The following is a 19,877-nucleotide window of genomic DNA, read 5'->3' as shown; positions in this document are numbered from 1 at the left end:
GCATCGGTCTGCCTCATTCCTAATTCCTGAAATTACTACACTTTCCCCAGGACTTTTATTTATTTGTCACTATTGACAAATGTGTCAATTTTCGTAAGGTCAAGCCAATATTCAGATATGCTTTGTTGCTTTTGAAAGAAGCAAATATTGATTTCCTGCCTCCGATTAATAATTTAGCCAACATCAGTCAGCCAGCGAGGGAGGTGCGGTTTCTTGACATACACTTGCATGCATTCAAGGAAAATAATCAGATAAGAGCTTCCCATCGAACACTTTAATTTGCTCGACACAAAAAAATTAAACCCAGAAATTGTATGGCCTGTACACAAATACGCATAGTGTTTATTAGGAGTACTTGAGCCTATGTAACATGCATTGGAGATATGCAATCCTATAGATATGCATATAAGCTATCACGTTGTAGCACCCATTAATACAAATAATCCAGATAATGTGATAATGTAAAAAGCATATTATTGTCGTTGTACACAACTCCAACTTTAGAGTTCCAACAATATGAACGCCAAAAAACCCTTAGTGTGAAATATTTTTATTTGCGCATGTGTTCAACCTCAATAAAATAATTGTAAAAAATTAATTAATTAAATAAAGAAGGACTAGTTATAGTGGTGCATTATAGTTTTTCCACATAATTGGATGGAAAAAGGCCCTCTTTTCCGCGAAGCTTGCCAAGCCACCATCCGCTGTCATCTAGTTTAAGATAAAATGATGAATTTTTAGGTTATATGAAAATTGTTGGAAATGCAAACTTCCTATTTGGAGTTAAAACTTGTTTGTACATACGTTCTTTAACAATTTCCAACAAATCGCCCTCCTTAAGTCCCAATTCGTCAATGTCTCGCGCTTCATAGTCATACAAAGCAGTACATTTAGGCAATTTTACCACTGGCTTTGGTTTCGGTTTTGGCCTTCCTGCTCCTGAAAAATGAAATACAAGCGTGATTTACTTGATTCTACTTATCAATTTGTCCTGTATCAAAGTAAATTCCAAGTAAACGATGCCGTCAAAGATGTTGAGAAATAACTAATAAAAAACTTACCGGGTGCTGGTTTGCTTAAGCTTGTTCGTTTAGCGCCGGATGCTCCTGCATTTAAATGATTTATTTCGTTATGGTACTACAACAATGGTCAACGTATGCCCCTACTAACCTGCATTCGGAGTTTTTAAAATATCTGCCATTGTTTGTTGTGGGTTAAAATTAGCTTGAAGTTGATTCATTTTCTGAGCGATGCCATTCCCAGTGCTTGTCGCATTTCGCGTTTGGAAATTGTTTGTGGAACCATTTTGAACTGACGGATTGCTTGCTTTGTTGACGACAGGGTTGAATCTTTGAACATTATTGCCATTCGTGTTTGAATTCGAACTTGCCGTTGTTGTTGGGAGCCTAAATGCTCCTGCGGGAATTCGAGGTTGATTTGGTGGTGCAGGTTCACTTGGTGGTGGGGGAGGCTGGCGAAGCGTTGGGGGTCGCACACCCCCAGACGAATTACTGTTACGATTCTGGAAATTTTGTCCAATGTGAGTGGCGTTTGAGTTGCTGTGCATGTTATACTGTTGCTGATGGTGGGGTGGTCGATTTTGAGATGATGAAATGGGAATTACACCCGGTCCTCGGGCAGGTTTTACAGGTCGCCGTTGTGCTTGGCTAACAAAATCGTTGTCTAGCGCTCTAGGGTCTATCGTAGTCATAATAGAATAAAGGTTTAGGTAATATTCGAATTGAACACGGCTCAGAAAATAAATGCAAACTCACAAGTATTTTTAGCAAGTCCTTCGCCAATTTCCATTGTTAGGATTTTTCCACTGATTTTAAGTACGGCAAGATCAGAGTTTCCCACCACCACGCGAATTTTCCTTGTGCCACCCCCACCCCATCCTTGCTTCTTTACGGTAAATTCCATTCTACGCATTAGAAATTATGATGCGGTTTTTTTATTTAAATAAATCTAAATGCCTTAAAGTTTGTTGCATAAAACAAATTCTTACGAGTCGCTGAAAGTTATAGGCAAGTCTTGTTGTGTCACAGCTTTGTATTTTTTGCTGAGAACAGTTAGGAACTCTGTTTTGAAAGTTGACTCCACAACGCTGTCATAAGTTCCTCTAATGTGAAGAATTAACAAGTCGTCCTATTTATTAAACAATAAAAATTATTGAGATCTTATGTCTCAAATTTTTCTATAAAATTTTAATAATTTGGAGTTAACAATTTACCAACCTGCCGAGTACTAAGAGAAACTTTAATAATGTCAGAATACTGAATATCCCGTTTGATGACAGGTACGATTAAGCCTTTCTGTGGTCCTTGTTTCAATTTTTCCCTTCCGATTAGTAAAACACGGTGAGTGGTAATAAAAAGATCACGCTTAGCCCCCTAAATTTATAAGCACTTATTGACTACAAGTTCATTACATAATTTCGAATGACTTTCTTGCCTTAAATCGACGATCATATTTTGTTACACTTTCGCAAAATTCCACTTTTTCTCTCCTTCCGACCAAACTCAATAATTCTGGACGATGATCCAAACCTAAGTTCATTCATAGAATTTCTTATGTTAGGCACAAATATTTTCTTTGGTTTATATCACTCATAAGTTGTCCGAACCAATGTAATCTCCAACAAAAACTCTGTTGATGGAATATTTTCTCCTTTGCTTTTTCCCAAACACAATTGCTGCGATATCAGTATTCGAAATGTTACACGTTTTTGCTTAACAAGTAAATACATAATTATGCAACTAGACAATATGCATACCTGATGCCTGTTCTTGTTGTCGCTGTCGTTGACGCTTGTCAAAATACTTGTGAAAAGCCCTCTGTATTATTCTCGCGTATCCGTCAAACTTTCTCTCGCGTAGTTCTTCGAGTTGGAACAGCGATTCCGGAGCTTTGATAAATATTTTTGTCTTACCAAGCTGGTACTGGTCTCTCTCAATGTAAGACGCGGCCATAATCCTTTCAATTCCTTCTTGAGGTTGACCACGCCACGCCGGCCACGTTTCATTGCACAAGATTGCATATCTATAAATGATACAAAAACACTTTATATGCATTTACATATGTACATACGTGTATTACGCGCAGGTGAACATATTGATAATATAAGCCAATGTACCTTTGCAGAAATTTTTGAAATACCCTTCGATACGCAAATCCTGCCCTGCGAACTCGAACGTTTTCTTTTAAACCCAAATATTCAACTTGGTGTCGAACTCTTTCTTCCTCCCAATCTCGAGGTCGTTTAGTTTCATTGGGTTTGATACATCTGTCGTTTTATGTACCAAAAGAGTAAATAAATAAATAAATTCGCACATTTAGGTACGTTTCTTGTAATACTGACAATTATTTTAATTCATTCAAACCTAATGTAATGAGGAGAACACTTCATGAGTGAAGCCACCAGTTGACTGGCTTGGGATTTTATTTTTGTTCCAACTGTTGTGGGTCTTGTACTACTTTTATTTTCCATTTGCTCAGGGAATAAACTTCGTATAAAATTACTACAATAAAAACGAAAAAAGTCAAATATCTAATCCTAAAATATATTTGCAAGCAAGAAATTATACCTTCTACTGCTTTGCTTACCTTCCACTGCTCTGCATCATAACAATCAGGTCAGGAAATAAAACATCTCTGTTGTGATCACAAAATCCTTCGACATTATAAGAAACAATTCCTGCGTAGTGATGGATTACAAATCCTTCAACCGTTGTTTGAAAGTGTTGATGACCGCTGACTTCTTTACCCAATTTCTGAAAAATTAATCAAATTGATAGAGGTCAAACTGTATCTCATTGCATTTTATTAGTGGTACGCGTTTGACAAATTGGGGAAAAAATATTAACACGTGTCACCTGCGCCTAATACTGGTGAACGAATAAGTGTAAAATAAATCATTGCCTTGAGTTTATGATATTTAATGAAACAAGAACGTAACAAATTGTGCCCCCTTTTATGACGAAAATTTAATTCCACAAGAATTTTTATGAAATGGTCCAACCAAGTCTACCAATTATTGAAATGCTCATCTACGCCATATCTATGTACATGCATAGAATTAGATCACACGAACCTTCTGTTACCGTGTAATTATTACACCACGCTATGAAATTAGCTAAGGTTACACCACATGGAATTAAATAGTAATGGATTGAACTTTTGGCAAATATTGAGACACAATATATCATATACACACACAATACATACATCTGTATATATATAATTTTACCTTTTGTAAATCATTGTCCGCATTGGCAGTGACGTTATGTAACGTTGCACAAACATCGTTAAGAATTGCAAATACCCCTATTTTTTAGAAAATTAAATTATTAAGTTAAAACTATGTGAAGTTTACAACACAAACATTAGATAATTTCAGACCTGGTGGTTTTGTCTCCTCAATCAGTTCACAGACAATTTGGTTATTGAAATAATCGACTGGGGTCCATCGTATACCTTCGATAACGTATTCCTCCTGATAATTTTGAGAAAAAATGACATTCGCCCAATTATTACAGTGTTCATGTGTAACCAAACTAACTGCATATTTTTTATAAATTTTTAGCAAAACGTAATAAAGCTGCAACCTTCGACTATTTATGCATGATTAGTGAAGTCGAATTCCAATTATTCAATTCACAAACTGTTTTCTCAGGCAAAGGAGCATTGTAGAGTAAATATTGTTCTTTAGTATTGCACTGATTTACTTATGTATGTATAAGGAAGCAATAAAACTTTTGAAGATTTTCTCGAAATTTTCACATGGACCATTAAGACAATTTTTTATTATTGTTATTGAGCAAGTCACATGAAAACACAAACTACTAATAACCATGTATTAGCAAAGCAATAACTATTACATATTAATGACTACTTTCGTTTAAAGAAGTACCCAACCCAATTATGAAGAGATCATGAGTGACGAAGTATCGTTATAAATTAAAATTGAACCAGTATTAACTTAATACATCCATTATGCAGTCTACATTTATTTCCGCCCTGGCAGCTCTCACTTCCACAAGTCAAAAGTCAACAAGCATTTAAAATCTGCACGATTTGAGCAGGGCGTCAGCAAATTGTCAGAATTGAGATCACCAAAAACTTCCTTTTAACAATAGGAATTCATTGGAATAACATTTATTTAGCCGCATCATTACTTTTTATATGCATTACTTGTTCATTCACCTATGTACCTATCATCAATTTAAACTATTAGATAACCATAACTTGCTCATCTGTATACCTATTTCTGATCTATTTGATTAATTCCACATGCTATGCACCGTCTCACTTTGCTTTATTTCTTAAAAACAAAGCAATAAAAGAAAATCGGCAAAGAATCGATAAAAGCTCAAAGGAGTATGGAGTCCATACTATGGACTGGCCAGATGAAAGAAAAGTGTAAAAAGTGACTTGCAGAATGTAATAATAAAAATGAAACTAGATTCGTGGAGTTGAACATGTAACAAAAGTGCAAGCGACTTGTATAACAATAAGAGTGGTATAAATGGTTCTCGATAAAAGCTAATGGTTACAGAGAGGCAGGCGTGTTGTACATTATGTGGTTGACATAATGACAGGATTTTGTGTAGTTGAAGGTAATTATTGACAAGCAAAGGTGTAAATGATGCGTGGACAATCACAGGAATTGCGTGAAGGGTTTGCCGGTCGGACACCCCCCGACACATAGCCAACGATCAACTATTATTATTGCTTATTAACTGTGTGTGGCTTCCGCACTGATGCAGCCATCAACTCAAGTTGATAGCATGAGATCAAGTGAAAGTTAGTCAAGCGAGAAGAGAACAACCACAAGAATATCATATTATATTTATATCTGTGCTATCCATCAGACTACGTACGTACGTGTACAATATGCACTGCAGATCACAATTTCAGATTAGAAATGAAATTCTCCCTCCAATTTGACATATGCACTATTGAGAATGCAACTGCTTACTAGTGACTAATGAGCATTTTTAGGGACCCATCCATCCCAGTGAAACCACCAGTAACCAAACTTTATGTAACGTTATTTAACTTGGTGGGGATATCTTTGGATAAGTGTGGACGTACGTATACGTGCTGTGCTGCTGACATGCAACATTTGTGATGGAGGAAACATTAATTTGATTGCAATGCCTTTGCCTACCTTCAATGACGATGGTATCGGCACGGTAGCTCTGGTAGGCTGATCACAATTCTTTGAGATCGAGCAAGGGTGAAAACCGCATTAGATACCCTTTACCCCCAACACGCCTCCTTGAAAGTATAAAAGACGACTCCAAATCATGATCGCGGAGCATTCTAGGTTTGGATCTCGATAGTTGATAATTTCTCACATCAAAATGAGACGTGCTATTATTTTGGTAAGTACACAATGGTGCCTCGTGTAAAAAATCGTGTTGCTACTTATATCATTAGTAGGCAAATTCTCAAGGGTGTACTTGATTTATACTGTACAGCTTTGTATTACTGCGGTCGTCGTCGCCAGGCCCCAATACGGAGGTGGGGATGAAGGTGGTGGTTTCGGGGGAGGCGATTTTGGAGGAGGAGGCGGAGGTGGTGGTGGTGGTCCACAAGGGGGTGGTGGACAGGGCGGCGGTGATTTTGCGGGGTACGACGGTGGAAACGACGATGGGGGAGATGGCGGAGATTTCGGAGCTGATTTCGGAGGTGGTGGAGGAGGAGGAGAAGGACAGTACAGTGGAGGTGGAGGTGGAGGAGGTGAATATCAGGGTGATGGGGGTGGTGGTGGTGGTCACAGCCCACATGGTGGAGGTATGAAAATATTTTCCTACTTATCTTCCTAATGCATATGTGGCAGCCAAGTAATTAACTAGTTTCTAATAAACAATCATTTTCTTCTCAGCAGGTGGAGGTGAACAATACTACGCCGGATCACCAGGAGGTGCAGGAGGTGGTGGTGGATTTCAGGCAGGCAGCCCTCCCAGATTTGGTGGATTTGGAGGGGAAAGCAACCCATCAGGAGGAGGACCAAGCAGTGGATATCAAGGATTTGCTCCTTCTTCCGGACCAAGTAGCTCTGGAACTCGAGGGAGCAGCACTGGCTTTGGTGGTTTTGGCGACATTTAAATTGCTGTTTTCATCTAGTACTTGCCAAAGTTAGTATTGCTAACTGTCTGCCTACCCCACCTGTTCACTTTCAGAAATTACTTAGTACAACTCCTCACACGTGCATTCTTCAACAAGTTCCTGTTAATACTCACTCGACCTCTTGCAGTAGCGTATATTTAGATAACTTTTTGCATGGTGACCTTGTTTTAACCAATTTATTTCTACTACATCTCTAGTCCATGTTTGGTTTAATAAAAGCATTGCTCCAATCGCCAATAAATTTTAAAAAATACAAAAAAAGCCAAAGGAAGAAAATACTACCGGTTATTTGGTCGAATATATCTTGTATAAAATAGATTTTGACTACAGTACTAACCTGTTCAGCCTTAAGCGTCAATTCGATGAAAATCTGTTGGAGTTTCTCATTGACAAAATTGATACAGAATTGCTGAAATCCATTATTCTGGAAAATTTCAAATCCATAAATGTCCAGAATGCCCATCGTATAACCTTGGGTGGGAGTGACCATAGCTTGATTGGTTCTCTGCACAGGGTAAAAATATTGTAGTAAATTAAATCTGAAATACCCCACGAAAAACCAAGTCACATACTTGAACTAGAAAATCAAAGATTCTCGTATACAAGGCCTTGGAGAGTGCGTCTCGAGTGTAGAGTGACTGTTCGATTCCCAAGGTCATTTCTATGCGGTCCGTTTGTCTCCCCCATTTCCCATCAATGACTCGGCTAACCAATTTTGTGCCCAACAATTCAGAATCAATTTCCAGCAGAGCAGCAGGACGCTCTAACGCTATGAAATGATATTGTATTTACATGTTACAGAAGAGAATAGTCAAAGTAAAACTACTACTTTTATTGTGGATTTAATAACCAACCTCTCCTGTTCGTAATGCTTGCATAATTCTCGGATTCATGAAATTGAATATTTCCGATTAGCAAAATAGCGGCAACTACTCTAAAAATATCCCGTTGTTCAGCCTCTTGCATTCCGACAACAGTCATTGCTACAAAAAATTATTACCTTAATCTAAATATGCCCATGAGTATTAATTCTTGGGGTACATTCATGTAAATTTAATTTTCAAACAAACCATTTAAAGTTTCACGAAAGTCATTGGCATCGTTTGTTCCTTCGACAGTCATGCATGGGCTTTGGTTTAAATAGAAAAAATTGTTTGGTTGGGAAAGTCCTAGTTCAGCTAAATCGGACATGTGGTTTTTTTATTATTAATTCCGTCATACGCTGCCTGAATATTTTTAGTAATTTATATAAAGCCTTACAACGAAGAGGCTCATTCGCCCCCAGACAAAGCTGATAGAAGATATGAAAGCTGCGTTCTTGAGAACCTATTGAAACCACACGAGACTTTTCCAAAAGAAAGTTTGAGATTTTTCCACCCGTTGGCTGTCCACCCAGCCCAAAGATAATTTCCACATATTTTCCCTACAAATAGCAGATAGTTTTAAACAATTTTAACTCAATTGAATTTTACTATTGAATAATTATCAGATGTAAAATCTTACAAATCGACTCGAATTATTGTTTCTGACAGTTTTCGCGTTTCCGAATGCTTCAAGAAGTGGATTGGATTCTAAAATGACATCTTTGATATGCTGAACCAAGGCCCCACCTCCAGACACTTTGGAAATGTAGTTCATAACATATTTAGCGCAGACCGTTTTCCCAGCGCCAGATTCGCCTGATATGATCAAACATTGATTTTCGCAATCAATGAGCATATTTCTGTACATATTGTCGGCCGTAGAGTAAATGTGCGGACGATTTTCATACTGTGCCTAAATTCAAAATAAAATCGTTAAATTAAACAATAATATAATGTGAGTACATGTATAAATGCGTATTCAAGCAGGCATTCGATCGACTGATTTAGTCATAAAAATATTTACAAGTTCATTATGAAAAGTGAATCGAATTGAACCTTCAATTCATTTTACATACATCTCTACTAAACAAACCCTCAGTAGTCATAATTTGACATGCGATTAACAAAGGCACAGTTGGTGGGTGAGTTCTGAGGTAAAGTTAATGCCAGCAATCCTGATGGCTAAATTGTGGGTGATAAATTGATTTAAAGGTCTAGTGCCTCCTTAAATTTGGGAAAGTGCGAAGATTTCAACTGGGATTATAGAATTCACTTTTTGGGTTGAATAAATATTTCGTAAATTTAAAAAAGGATATTATGAAAGTAGAACAAACAAGAAAGATGATAGTCAAATTGCTCAGCAGAAATGTGCAAATAAATTATTGTACAAAAAGTCATTCTGTAACATACAGCTCCTTGGTACATGAAAATTTCATTTTCTCCAAAGTACGGCATATTCTTGAAAGGATTTACGCTTATCAAAACAGGGCCAATGTATGTCTGCAAAAAAACAAACAAGTGAGACACAGAATTGCATAACAAATTGTTATTAACAATGTATAACAGCATCCTTTTGCCAGGTCTTGCCACCTCATTTAATATGGTTCAAGCTTGGTTGTGCACTTACAAATATCCAATCATCCATGAACCGTTTTTTCAAATTTTCCACTATGCTATCATCATTGATCTTAGACAATAGCGTCATATCGTCCACCCCTGACACTTTCGTGTTGAGCGATTGCCAATGGTACACCTAAAAACATATTAGTAATAACAAGTGCCGTCGTAATTGGTAAAGCTCTATAAATGAATATATATCTCAAGGTAAACTCATTTTCTAAGAACCTTTTTAGACATTAGATATCTTACCATTTTGAGTTTTTGCTGGGATGTATCTAACTTTAAGTAAGTCTCACTTTGTTTTGTACTGTCCAAGAAGGAGAACCCGTTTTCGTAACTCACTCATGCACGGAGATGAGATGAACCACAAAATCTCATGTCCAGCAAACTCCTTAGAAAATTTCTAATTAAAGTCCACCGAATGATAATAATAGGTTGTTCGCTATTTAAACTGCAGGCCAACGTATCATAATTGCAACATCCCACTGTACATACACCAATCAAGGCTAATAGTGTACCAAGGTTTGTTCACTTTCATTTATGATTAAGTTCACCGATAGCACAAGGAAGGATGCATGTGTTCATATTAAGTATTACGATATTTATAGAGAGCCAGCGAGTAGTTTTACCCTCTGTTGCATTGCATATTCAGCACAGTATTTAATTATTTATTTAATCACATGCACAAATTTTTAGTACTCTTGTTTGATAATGTGATATAAAGCATACAGGAGACCCAAGAGACTCTTTTGGTACAACACAAAACAGAACGAGTGGGCTGATGTAAAATATTGATCAGGAACAGGATGGTAGATTATTGGCTTCCAATATTGGGTTTTGTGGTTAAATTGATTTGGTATGGAACCACTGAACAATATTTAATTCTTAGTATTTAATTACAAACTTCAACTTCCATGAAAAACAGTGACCATGTTCGTCTCAAAGATAATAATAAGTAGGCACTCCACTGATGAGTAAATGTGGGTCTCTTTCTTGATTATTTATTTTTAGGGTGATTTTAGCAAGAAGTTTGACAAGTTGGTTAACACCTCCTTATGAAAGTTGCGTTTGTTTGGTTTAAGACGTGTCATTAGCTGATGAGGAAGAAATTAAATGAGAAGCTTATAAACAAATAGGAGTATTAGTGAAATAAAATCAGGTGCCATACAGAATACAGACTGCATACAACGGAAGAAGAGCACCACTGAAATTCACACACTATGCACGGAATTGCAAAAAAGTTGTGTGCTAATAATATTACGTGAGACTAAAATGAAGTATAAGAGCACACTAGCAGCTCGACCGACATTGGATGCACCACGAATATTACTTGACTCTTTTTTTTAGCAAAGCTTGCTTCGCTGATGGCATACAAAAGTTACTCAGCAAAGAATGAGTCAACGAAGCGATGCATTGTGATTTACAAGAACAGTTATTAGGTAAAATGAAAGCAGTTGGTAGTTGGTATGGCATACATATGTAGGCAGTTGCATATGGACATCATCGTGAATCATGAATCACACTATCAAAATAAGCCACCTTCCTCCCGACGTACATACATATTGTTTGCAGATATAGTTATGCGAGGGTGGGCGTACAACGCTAAATAAATTGGTTTTTTGATGTGCACGGGATGACCAAATTATCAAATTATTTGGATAAGATAATGCTAGATTGGTACATAGTCGAGTTCTCTTCCGTTGCTTTCATATCATCACCAATACCCCCAAATGATGGTCTCTCGGTGCGACTTAAACAGGACTACATACATATTATGTACATATTTTATAAATCCAAGGACTCGATAACATTTATTTATTGCATATCACCGTATCATAAGGCACGAAGCGATTATAAAACAAATTGTTGTGAATATTTACGCAATTCTTATATCTCCTCGCACTTATATTATTAATAACAATTAAGGATTTATTACGGGCAAATAGACAAGTAAAGTAAATGTTGGTAAATTCAGGAGGTATATTTATAAAAGAAGTTATGCAGTAGTGTTTTTCATTATCATCATCATAACGGATAATTACTTCCGTTTCTTCAGCTCTTCAAATCTTTTTGTCAAGTCATCAAAATTGATGTCATTCTCATCAGGTCCTTGTGGTCTGCCATTACTCGAAATATTAGGATCCATTGGACTAGTAGATGGCACGGTTGGAAGATCCGGAAGATCAGGCAGGTCCAAGCTATTCAAATCTGGAAGTCCTCCTCCTCCTGGGGGAGCTTTTCCTCTCGGTGCTGGTTTCGGCTTTGCATCATCCTGGGATTATCACAGCAACAATTATTACAATACTTTCCGTATTACCTTCTAAAAAGAATCTCCCTTTATCAAATTTGGTTACCTGATAATTCACGTTGAGTTCCTTAAAATCGTCACCAGGAGGGATGTTGAAGCCCGGAAATTTTGGAGGAGGAGAATTTGAACCACCACCCAAGGGATACTTTTTTTCTTCTCCAGATCCGTTGGGCATGCTTGGGTATTGAAATGGCTGATAAGCTGGAGGATGCATAGGAGGGGGTTGAGGTGCAGCAGGAACTGGCATATAAGGATATCCTGTGACGAAAGAAAAAAATAGATTGCATACATAACCACTATTGTCAATCGAGGAGTTTAAAAAAGAGTTGATCAATCATTATACATACCAATAAAACCAGGCGGGCTTGTATGCATTCCTCCTCCACCGCCACCGCCGCCGCCACCACTCCCTCCTGAAGGTCCACTGGGACCAGGACCCCCACCAGACGCTTGATTTCCTCCTAAGTTATTAGCACCGCTTGCTCCGTCATTTCCCATATCCATTAACACTGCGTCACTTTCTTCCATTATCTTTAAAAACATTTCAAGTTTATGTTGCTTGCAAATTTGCCACATTACAAAACATTATTAAATCAAGATTACCATCGGATCCGGCTCGTAATCAACGTTATAAATCTTTGCAATCTCAATCAGATATTTTTCAACCAAAAGTTTGGGAGGAGCCTAAATATTTCATGCCTTTAGTATCGTTTTATACTTTTCGTGATTAAGCTAGAAATACATACCTGGACGCTCATCTTCTGCATTAATTTGGGCGACACTGTACCAACGCTGTTATCATGGCACGCTAGCCCATAAGCTTTTCCATATTTTGAAATCAAGGCATCGCCAATGATTTTCAGTTCTGGAACATCGGCCTGAAATTAGATTACACAAGAGATTACATTACAACTTTTAGTTTATAAATTTAAAATTTTGCAGACTAAGAATTACTACCTGAATTCTTGGTGCTATCCATATCAAGCTGGAAATCGCCTCCTTCAATCCTTCATCTGGATCTCTGTCCAATTAAATATCACGAATTATATTATAACCGATGCAAATTAAAGTACGTATCATATCGTTTGTGCGATTATTACTTCATTTGTTGGAGCAGCCCAAATCGTGCCAACAACAGATCTGCCAACATTTCAATTATTTCGTACGCCTCCACCAAATAGTCCTCACGCTAAACAAGAACAAAAAACAAATAATTAATAAAAATATTATATTTAAATTCAATCTTTAAGTATGACAATTTTTTAAAATTTACAATAATATGCTCCACCCGGATTCGAGCTCGCTCTGCTTTTCCATCCCCAATATAATCCGCAATTTCTTTCCGCGCTTTTAAGGCCAGTTCTGTTTTCTTCTTTTCCAGTAATTTGAGGCGATTCACAGCCAACCTTAACCAGCACATAGAATATAATTATCAGAGTTATGTAAAGTACGCATTGTTTATTTAATATTTCACTTCAAATTTGCACTAACCTTAGATTTGTTTTCAGTTTGGCGTAGTTCGGGCCAGAGGAAAACATGTTGCTTTTTCTTTAACAATAACCTTCTCGAGATTCTAATAATTTCTAGTCAATCTTCAACCTATGGAAAACAAGTTGTTAATAACAATTTGTTATGTGTTGTTTCTCTTTGACAGTATTGTTTATTAGTGCAAATTTTACAAATACAACGATTACAATTAAGATACTAATTGTGTACATATGAAAAAGATAAAAAATAAGAGACAAACCTTATAGTTACCAATTGTCGGTTGGATGCCTGCTTATTTCGTATTTTATCTTTTCTTGGACTAAGAAATGAAGTGACGGTTTGCTGTTATTGTGTTTCGCCTCTCAACAGATGATCTCACGGAGCATTACTCACTCACTCACAAGACTCGCAATGCCAAAATCCTGTTCATAACATTATCTGTATTTCACAGGGCAGATGATGACTCATTCATGTTGTAGTATTGCTATGCTATGCACAAAGTTTGAACAATGACACACACACGTCAAGCACTTTTATCTGGGATGCGTGATGGGTGCGGGTGGTACTTATATAGTTGGATGAAGGTGATTCAGTCAAGAATGCATGCCAAAATTTTTATAACGGCTTTAAAACAGCTTAATTACTGCAGATTGTTGCCTGCATGTAAATTCATCCACAAAATCTCGCATCAAGTTTGTGAGATTTTGGTCGAATAGGTGGCAGTGAGTGTAAAAATACGCTCGGTCCTCTTTCTTTTTTCTTTCACTTTCACCGTGAAAAGTTACGCCGTTGTCTTGTAAGTAAATACCAGTTTGTGTTTATGTTGGGCATGATACCATTTTATTTAAACCATAGAACAGCATTTCATTCATGTATTTATAAGACACAACAACTGTGTTAATACTTTGTGTTAGCTGGTCATATTTTCAGCTAGAATGATTCAAAAATTGTGGGCGCGCATTCATGCAACAGGAAATTATTTTGTAGTAATTGTAAATCCAGCTTTTGCATAATAACGCTGGTTCAGATGCTGCATTATTATCCTTTACGGGGAATCTAATCTAGAGAGATTACATTACCAGAGACCAACCGCAACTGATGTAATGTATAAGTTATGCAGTTTGGAGGAGCAATGAGAATATTGCGGGGATGATACAAAAGCCAGATAGTGAGATGGATGGATGTGAGATTGGGATATTAACTGGGAGCTGGTTTCGAGAATGAGACGAGAATGGAAGAAAGTGATTCCAACGGGATAGTAGAAGCCAATGGCAGCCACTGGAATTTCGATTAGCATGAGACGAGCAGTGCTTATGTCATCGATTTCATTAATACATTTTGTGTCAGCCACACACAAACCGATTGGAGAAAGCATTCAAATTACTCATGAATTCAATCCCATGTGTTTGTCTTCAGTGTAGCGGTTGCTATTTTCGTATTGGTCATGCAAAATTAAAAATGGGGATGCGGTCGGCCTTCTCCCAACTACGCTGGGGAATGAGGTCTCCCACAAATAAATCCAGTAATTCAATAAAGAGAAAGCTGAGCCAAAAGCTACGGACAGCATTCTTTGTTTGTTTCATGGGATGGCTTTCATCTCAAATTTAATTAAGTAGGTAACAAATTCTGACTCCGCTGTTTTCCACTTATTATCATCCCAGCAGATGGATTAATTTATAGGTTTTTTAGGGAAGAAGACTTTAATGCTTTTGAACTCATGTGTAAATATGTATTGTGGCTTACAAATAGTAACACATAATAGACTCCTTTAAAAAATGTGCAAGTTGGTAGTAGTCTCCATGTACATAAATTATTGTCTCAAGTGCCCAAGTTGATTTTAGAGTAGAAAACAACTCCATTTTAAGTAGTCTTTACTTGACAAATTGTGATAAAAGTGGCAGAAACAGTTCCAAATAAATAAGGAATGTGATATTTATGAAAACAACTATAAATAGTTTCACATATTATACAAGACGTATCTTTAAAGTTTTTTTTTTGTTTTTTGATTGTTTTGCAGGGTACTTATGCTCAGCATTTGTGAGGTTGGTGGTACATACGAAGGACGAGGCGACAGAGCTGGTGCGGTTTTGATGGGTTTTGATGCTGAATAGTCGCGTATAATTTATTAAGTGAAAGCGGGAGTCGAAGCCACAATCCTCCGCATAAGACTGTGCAAAGTGAAAGCGAACTCAAAAGCCAAATGCATGAAATGTGACTTGCCAATGTATAAAATATAAAGGATTCTCCATCATGCCAGGAGCAGGAGCATTTACACTTTCACCCTAAAAACTAACTAAAGAGAACAGGGAGAGAAAAAGATACGGATGGGGCAAGCAGGAGCAACACTGATGTCGATTCATCATTCTTTACCAGTTGTCATCAGTTACTTTGAGATAAGCTCTGATTTTTCCGTTCCTCTTTGTCAGCTCCACACATAACCAGCAGCAGCAGTTGGTTTCACATAATGTGAGACATACATATCTCCGATTGCCATTCCATGCCGCCACTTTCACTCAGTTCTGCCTCTGCATCCGACAAAGTCTGCTAGCAAAATATGATTCGGAATATAATAAAAGTGTTAAAAAGCAAAGCAATTTTAACAGCGTGAGGTCAAAAATATAGAAGAATGTAATTCAGACAGAGAGAGATTCCTGTCAAGAAAATCCCGTTATTTGGATGCGTCTATAATTTTAAAAAATTGTGTAAAAATTGGGCAACTTTGTGACTTTACGTCAAAGTTATCTTAACATGACACTTTTGCCAACATTATTTTTCGATTTCATGAAAATGAACATAGTCAGAAAAAGGCCAAGAAGACGTGTCAGATAGTCGGGCATACGAGACGGACGGGAAAATCACCAATTCACCAGTTGCCAGAGAGCCACTTTTCCCTGGACCCAAAGATTGGGTTGGTGCGGTGGTGGTAAGAATAAGTAGGAGCGTTGTTGGTGGTGGCGATGGTGGTCGTATCGCCCATTTTCACTCAACAGACACTCGCCAACTTACTTTCCCCTCAAGAGAAGACGGGCCAGAAGCAGCTCTTTGAGGTGAACTTGAAGTGGTAGTGGACCGAAATCGGATCTTTCTGAATTATGTAGGCTGGAGGAAATTACACTCGAAAGATCGGGGCATGAGATGAGATGGGAAAATATTTTTATTCCGACACTACGACTTGACTTCATGTTGACAGTTTGTTATAGTGAAAAGGGAGAATTGGACTGGAGTTGGCATTCTTTACTCTTGTCTCCTTTTGGCCTTTGCTAGCTTCCAGAGTGCATCAGTGAGTATATATGTGGGAGATGTTTCTGTTTCTGGGCACTCGTGAATTCTAAATTGAAATCGTCATATGCAAAAAATTTCTAAACCGAAATTCTGTTATAAATTGTAGTTTAATGATTTAACAAGATTTAATTGAAGAGCGATCCGTTCTGTTCTTTCCAAGTTTTTTTAAAAGAATTATGTAATGAAAGTGATTGTAGGATTAAGATTATATTGGTTAATAGATAGCCTGCATACATATTTAGTGGTTAAAATGTGCTAGTCGCAATGTGTTTTGCATATTGATTGTGATGAAATGGGAGGCGATGACAGAATGAACGGGTTTAGATTTGGGGGCAGTTTTTTGTCAAACCATGCACAATATCTGAGCAGGGAGCAGATTTTGAATGAAGTTCAATTCAATCGAATCGGATGGAGTGATTTTACCAATCCATTTTTGTTACGGTTAGGATTTCCCGTGCCATGGGAAAGTTGGAACCTGGTTCAACATCAGTAATGCAATGTTTTCAGTGTTTTCTCTTTCCAACAAATTCCATATAGTTGGATAGGTCACCAGAGACCTATCGTATCTATCAGCCTCTCTCGCTCCCTGCCCAAGCCAGTAAATGCTTTGTGGCAAAGCGCTTTTGGATTTGGATTTTGGACTTACTGAAATTGACTCCAAGAGAAAAAGGAAAAGTTTTCCCCATCTGTGCATATCTTTATGGATTTCCACATTATTTTCATTTCTTTATGCAATGATATGAAACTGCAAACTCAAAGTTATCAACATTTTATCTCCATTTCTATCACCCAGTATCAATTTACGATGTGTGTGCATGTACGTGTTCTCGCTTTTACTTCGTGAATTGGGTTACATTGGCAAAAACTCGTTAACGGATTTTTTTCTGCCTCATGAAATATTAGCGATGAACTGAGATTCAGTTGACAAACTTGGCGAGATATTTTGATGCATACAGATTGCACACTAGTTTTAGCCCGAACCAGGGCTTATGTAATCGTCATGTCCGTCCGTCTGTCCGTCCGTCTGTCTTTCGATAACTCTCGAACGAGTTGACCGATTTGAACCAAATTTGGTACAGACATGTATCTGGGCAATGCAACGACCGAGTTTCGAAGATGGGTTCAATCAGAAAAGTTTTGGACCGGTGGGGGTCATCGGAGTGGGTGGGGTATTATGCACCAAAATTTCAAAATTGTCGTAGAAAGCTGAAATTTGGCACAGAGGTTACTAATGACTCCTAATAGATAAAAATGAGTTAAAGTTGGAAAAATTTTCATCTTGAGGGTCCCTAGAGGGTGACCCATACTGATTTTTCAAAATCGTCATATCGAGCTGAAATTTGGTGGAGAGGTTGCTTATGGGTCCTAATGGAAGAATATGACATGAAATTGGTAAAATTTTTATCTAGAGCGACCCTATGGGGTGACCCATACCGATTTTTAGAAATTAACATAGAAAGCTGAAATTTGGACCAGAGATCCTTACTGCTTTCTCATGAAATAATACGAAGTTAAATATGAACACAAAATAACCATATGGACTGTAGAGGCGACCCCCACTGGGAAGTAGTCAAGGGCAATGGATAGTAAATATTTTTAGAATTTGGAGCCTAGTAGTACGAAAGATTGATGCAAGTTAATGCAAAAATTAGTGTAAAATAGTAGCACATAATTTTATAGAAAACTACTGAGAAACATGGGTTTCCTAAACCTGGTTCGGGCTAAGCAAAGCTGTACTGATAGGTTTTTTATATAATTGATATTCAACTGGTCAAAAAAACAAATATATATATCAATTGATGCTTACTTGTGTAAGCATCGAACTACAAATAAAAAAGTGTAAGATTGCTTGTCGAGTTATATCAAGGCGAAAGTTTTTTAATGTAACAAAAAAAGTAGCAAAAATCTGGAGGACATGCTCGCCATAAAGTTAAATGTGCTTGATGAAAATGCATACAACTTTATAGTTATTAAATTATGTTTTGTTTAATTATTAAAAAATGTCTTAGTAAATATGTAATTGATTCCACCCAAAATGTATATTTATAAAATTTGCTCTTGATAACTGTTACAAAATTTGTAATGAAAATTATGATGGGCATTGAGACATAGAATTCAAATGAAATAATATGTAACTTTGTTGTCGACCCATTTATTCTATGACGATTTGAAGCCTTCAGCAGTGGTCACATTATCTTTTCATTGTCAAATTTCCTTTGATCAATCTTTGCCTGTTCTTCTTGTTCACGGTGATAGCGTTGAATGACGACCAAATAAGGTTCTTGTTGAATGGAAAGATAACAAAGAAAATGAATTGGGTAATTGGAAACTTTCTCTTTTGATAAAGAAGACCTCAGAGCAGTTGCAAATAAACAATCATGTGATTGAAAGCAGAATAAGTATGATGAAATTTGTGCTGGTAAGAAGATAAGAAGATACTCCGCCGCCCATTCAGACACCCATTTAACTGTTTGGTCGAGCTTCCTTCTGTTCTCCCATTATCAGTGACAAACAAGGACTCCTTGTCAAAAGGGGGAGCATCTAATTTAGAATGTGGAACGAGAAATTGGACTCCTCGCCCGAATTAGAATGTCCACAGATAAGATATTCGAGCGAGCGAGCGGTTAGGTGACTTTGAAATAATTCTGACTTTGGTCGGCTATAATAATGTTGAGGTGTTGAATAGTGCTCATTGAAAGTCATTTATCTGACAGAATTATTGTCTCGCAGATCTATCCTCCGCCTTCTTGTGACCACAATCAAACGCTATATGTGTCAGCTAGAAATTAAATTAAGTTTCTCTTCTTCTGCCCGATCTGGACTTGTCTTTCTTCTCAAACTCAACTCTGTCCTCCTGTCCCGTTGAGGTCTTCTCTCGCTCCTTCTCTGTTGACACTCGATATATAAATCTAATTTGTAAGACGAACGAGTTTGTTCGTGGTTTGAATTCTTCCTGGAAAGATGACAGAAAATGAAGGCAGAGGAACAATTAAATTAAGCTAAGCAAATTAAATTGAACCTCAATTGCACAAAATTAATAATCTAAACAAAGTTATTTATTTTAACATTCAATTTTAAATAGGTTAGTATTTTTGCTTGGTTAAATATTATGTATGGACGCCAACTCTATACATGTAACTAATTGTTTTCGTCCTTTAATATATATGGTAAGGCAAATC

The 19,877-nt window shown here is 37.2% G+C and overlaps 3 protein-coding genes across 4 annotated transcripts; 1 reads left to right on the top strand and 2 right to left on the bottom strand.

Moving 5' to 3' along the window:
* Nucleotides 1–534: 534 nt before the first annotated feature.
* LOC110856964 (unconventional myosin-Ie) lies at nt 535–10,933 on the bottom strand. Of its 2 annotated transcripts, XM_035846940.1 has the most exons (25): nt 10,789–10,933; nt 9,870–10,714; nt 9,628–9,753; nt 9,411–9,500; nt 8,641–8,913; nt 8,398–8,560; nt 8,208–8,315; nt 7,992–8,120; nt 7,710–7,906; nt 7,475–7,642; nt 4,402–4,495; nt 4,250–4,326; nt 3,607–3,773; nt 3,384–3,521; nt 3,137–3,286; nt 2,777–3,042; nt 2,627–2,695; nt 2,455–2,549; nt 2,238–2,393; nt 2,009–2,148; nt 1,776–1,924; nt 1,171–1,698; nt 1,062–1,106; nt 805–939; nt 535–711 (listed from the first exon to the last, which is right to left on the bottom strand). In XM_035846940.1, exons 2-25 carry the CDS (start codon nt 9,870–9,872, stop codon nt 635–637), a joined length of 3,543 nt encoding a protein of 1,180 aa, XP_035702833.1. In that variant the 5' UTR covers nt 9,873–10,714; nt 10,789–10,933; the 3' UTR covers nt 535–634. The 2 variants fall into 2 exon arrangements, with proteins under 2 accessions (XP_035702833.1, XP_021961250.1); XM_022105558.2 differs by having other exon boundaries at nt 9,870–10,932.
* On the top strand, nt 6,242–7,203 carry LOC118434138 (glycine-rich protein DOT1-like). Its single transcript, XM_035846944.1, has 3 exons — nt 6,242–6,389; nt 6,486–6,801; nt 6,893–7,203. Exons 1-3 carry the CDS (start codon nt 6,369–6,371, stop codon nt 7,114–7,116), a joined length of 561 nt encoding a protein of 186 aa, XP_035702837.1. The 5' UTR covers nt 6,242–6,368; the 3' UTR covers nt 7,117–7,203.
* A 468-nt stretch (nt 10,934–11,401) lies between the features above and the next one.
* Nucleotides 11,402–13,833, bottom strand: LOC110851880 (IST1 homolog). Its single transcript, XM_022099810.2, has 10 exons — nt 13,676–13,833; nt 13,420–13,527; nt 13,202–13,334; nt 13,029–13,117; nt 12,886–12,949; nt 12,675–12,806; nt 12,532–12,612; nt 12,276–12,459; nt 11,975–12,186; nt 11,402–11,892 (listed from the first exon to the last, which is right to left on the bottom strand). Exons 2-10 carry the CDS (start codon nt 13,464–13,466, stop codon nt 11,659–11,661), a joined length of 1,176 nt encoding a protein of 391 aa, XP_021955502.1. The 5' UTR covers nt 13,467–13,527; nt 13,676–13,833; the 3' UTR covers nt 11,402–11,658.
* Nucleotides 13,834–19,877: the final 6,044 nt, after the last annotated feature.

The sequence above is a fragment of the Folsomia candida genome, unplaced genomic scaffold (assembly GCF_002217175.1).
Source record: "Folsomia candida strain VU population unplaced genomic scaffold, ASM221717v1 Fcan01_Sc001, whole genome shotgun sequence".
Taxonomy (NCBI): domain Eukaryota; kingdom Metazoa; phylum Arthropoda; class Collembola; order Entomobryomorpha; family Isotomidae; genus Folsomia; species Folsomia candida.
Note: the sequence above shows the minus strand (reverse complement) of the source record. Positions and strands in the feature narration are given on the sequence as shown.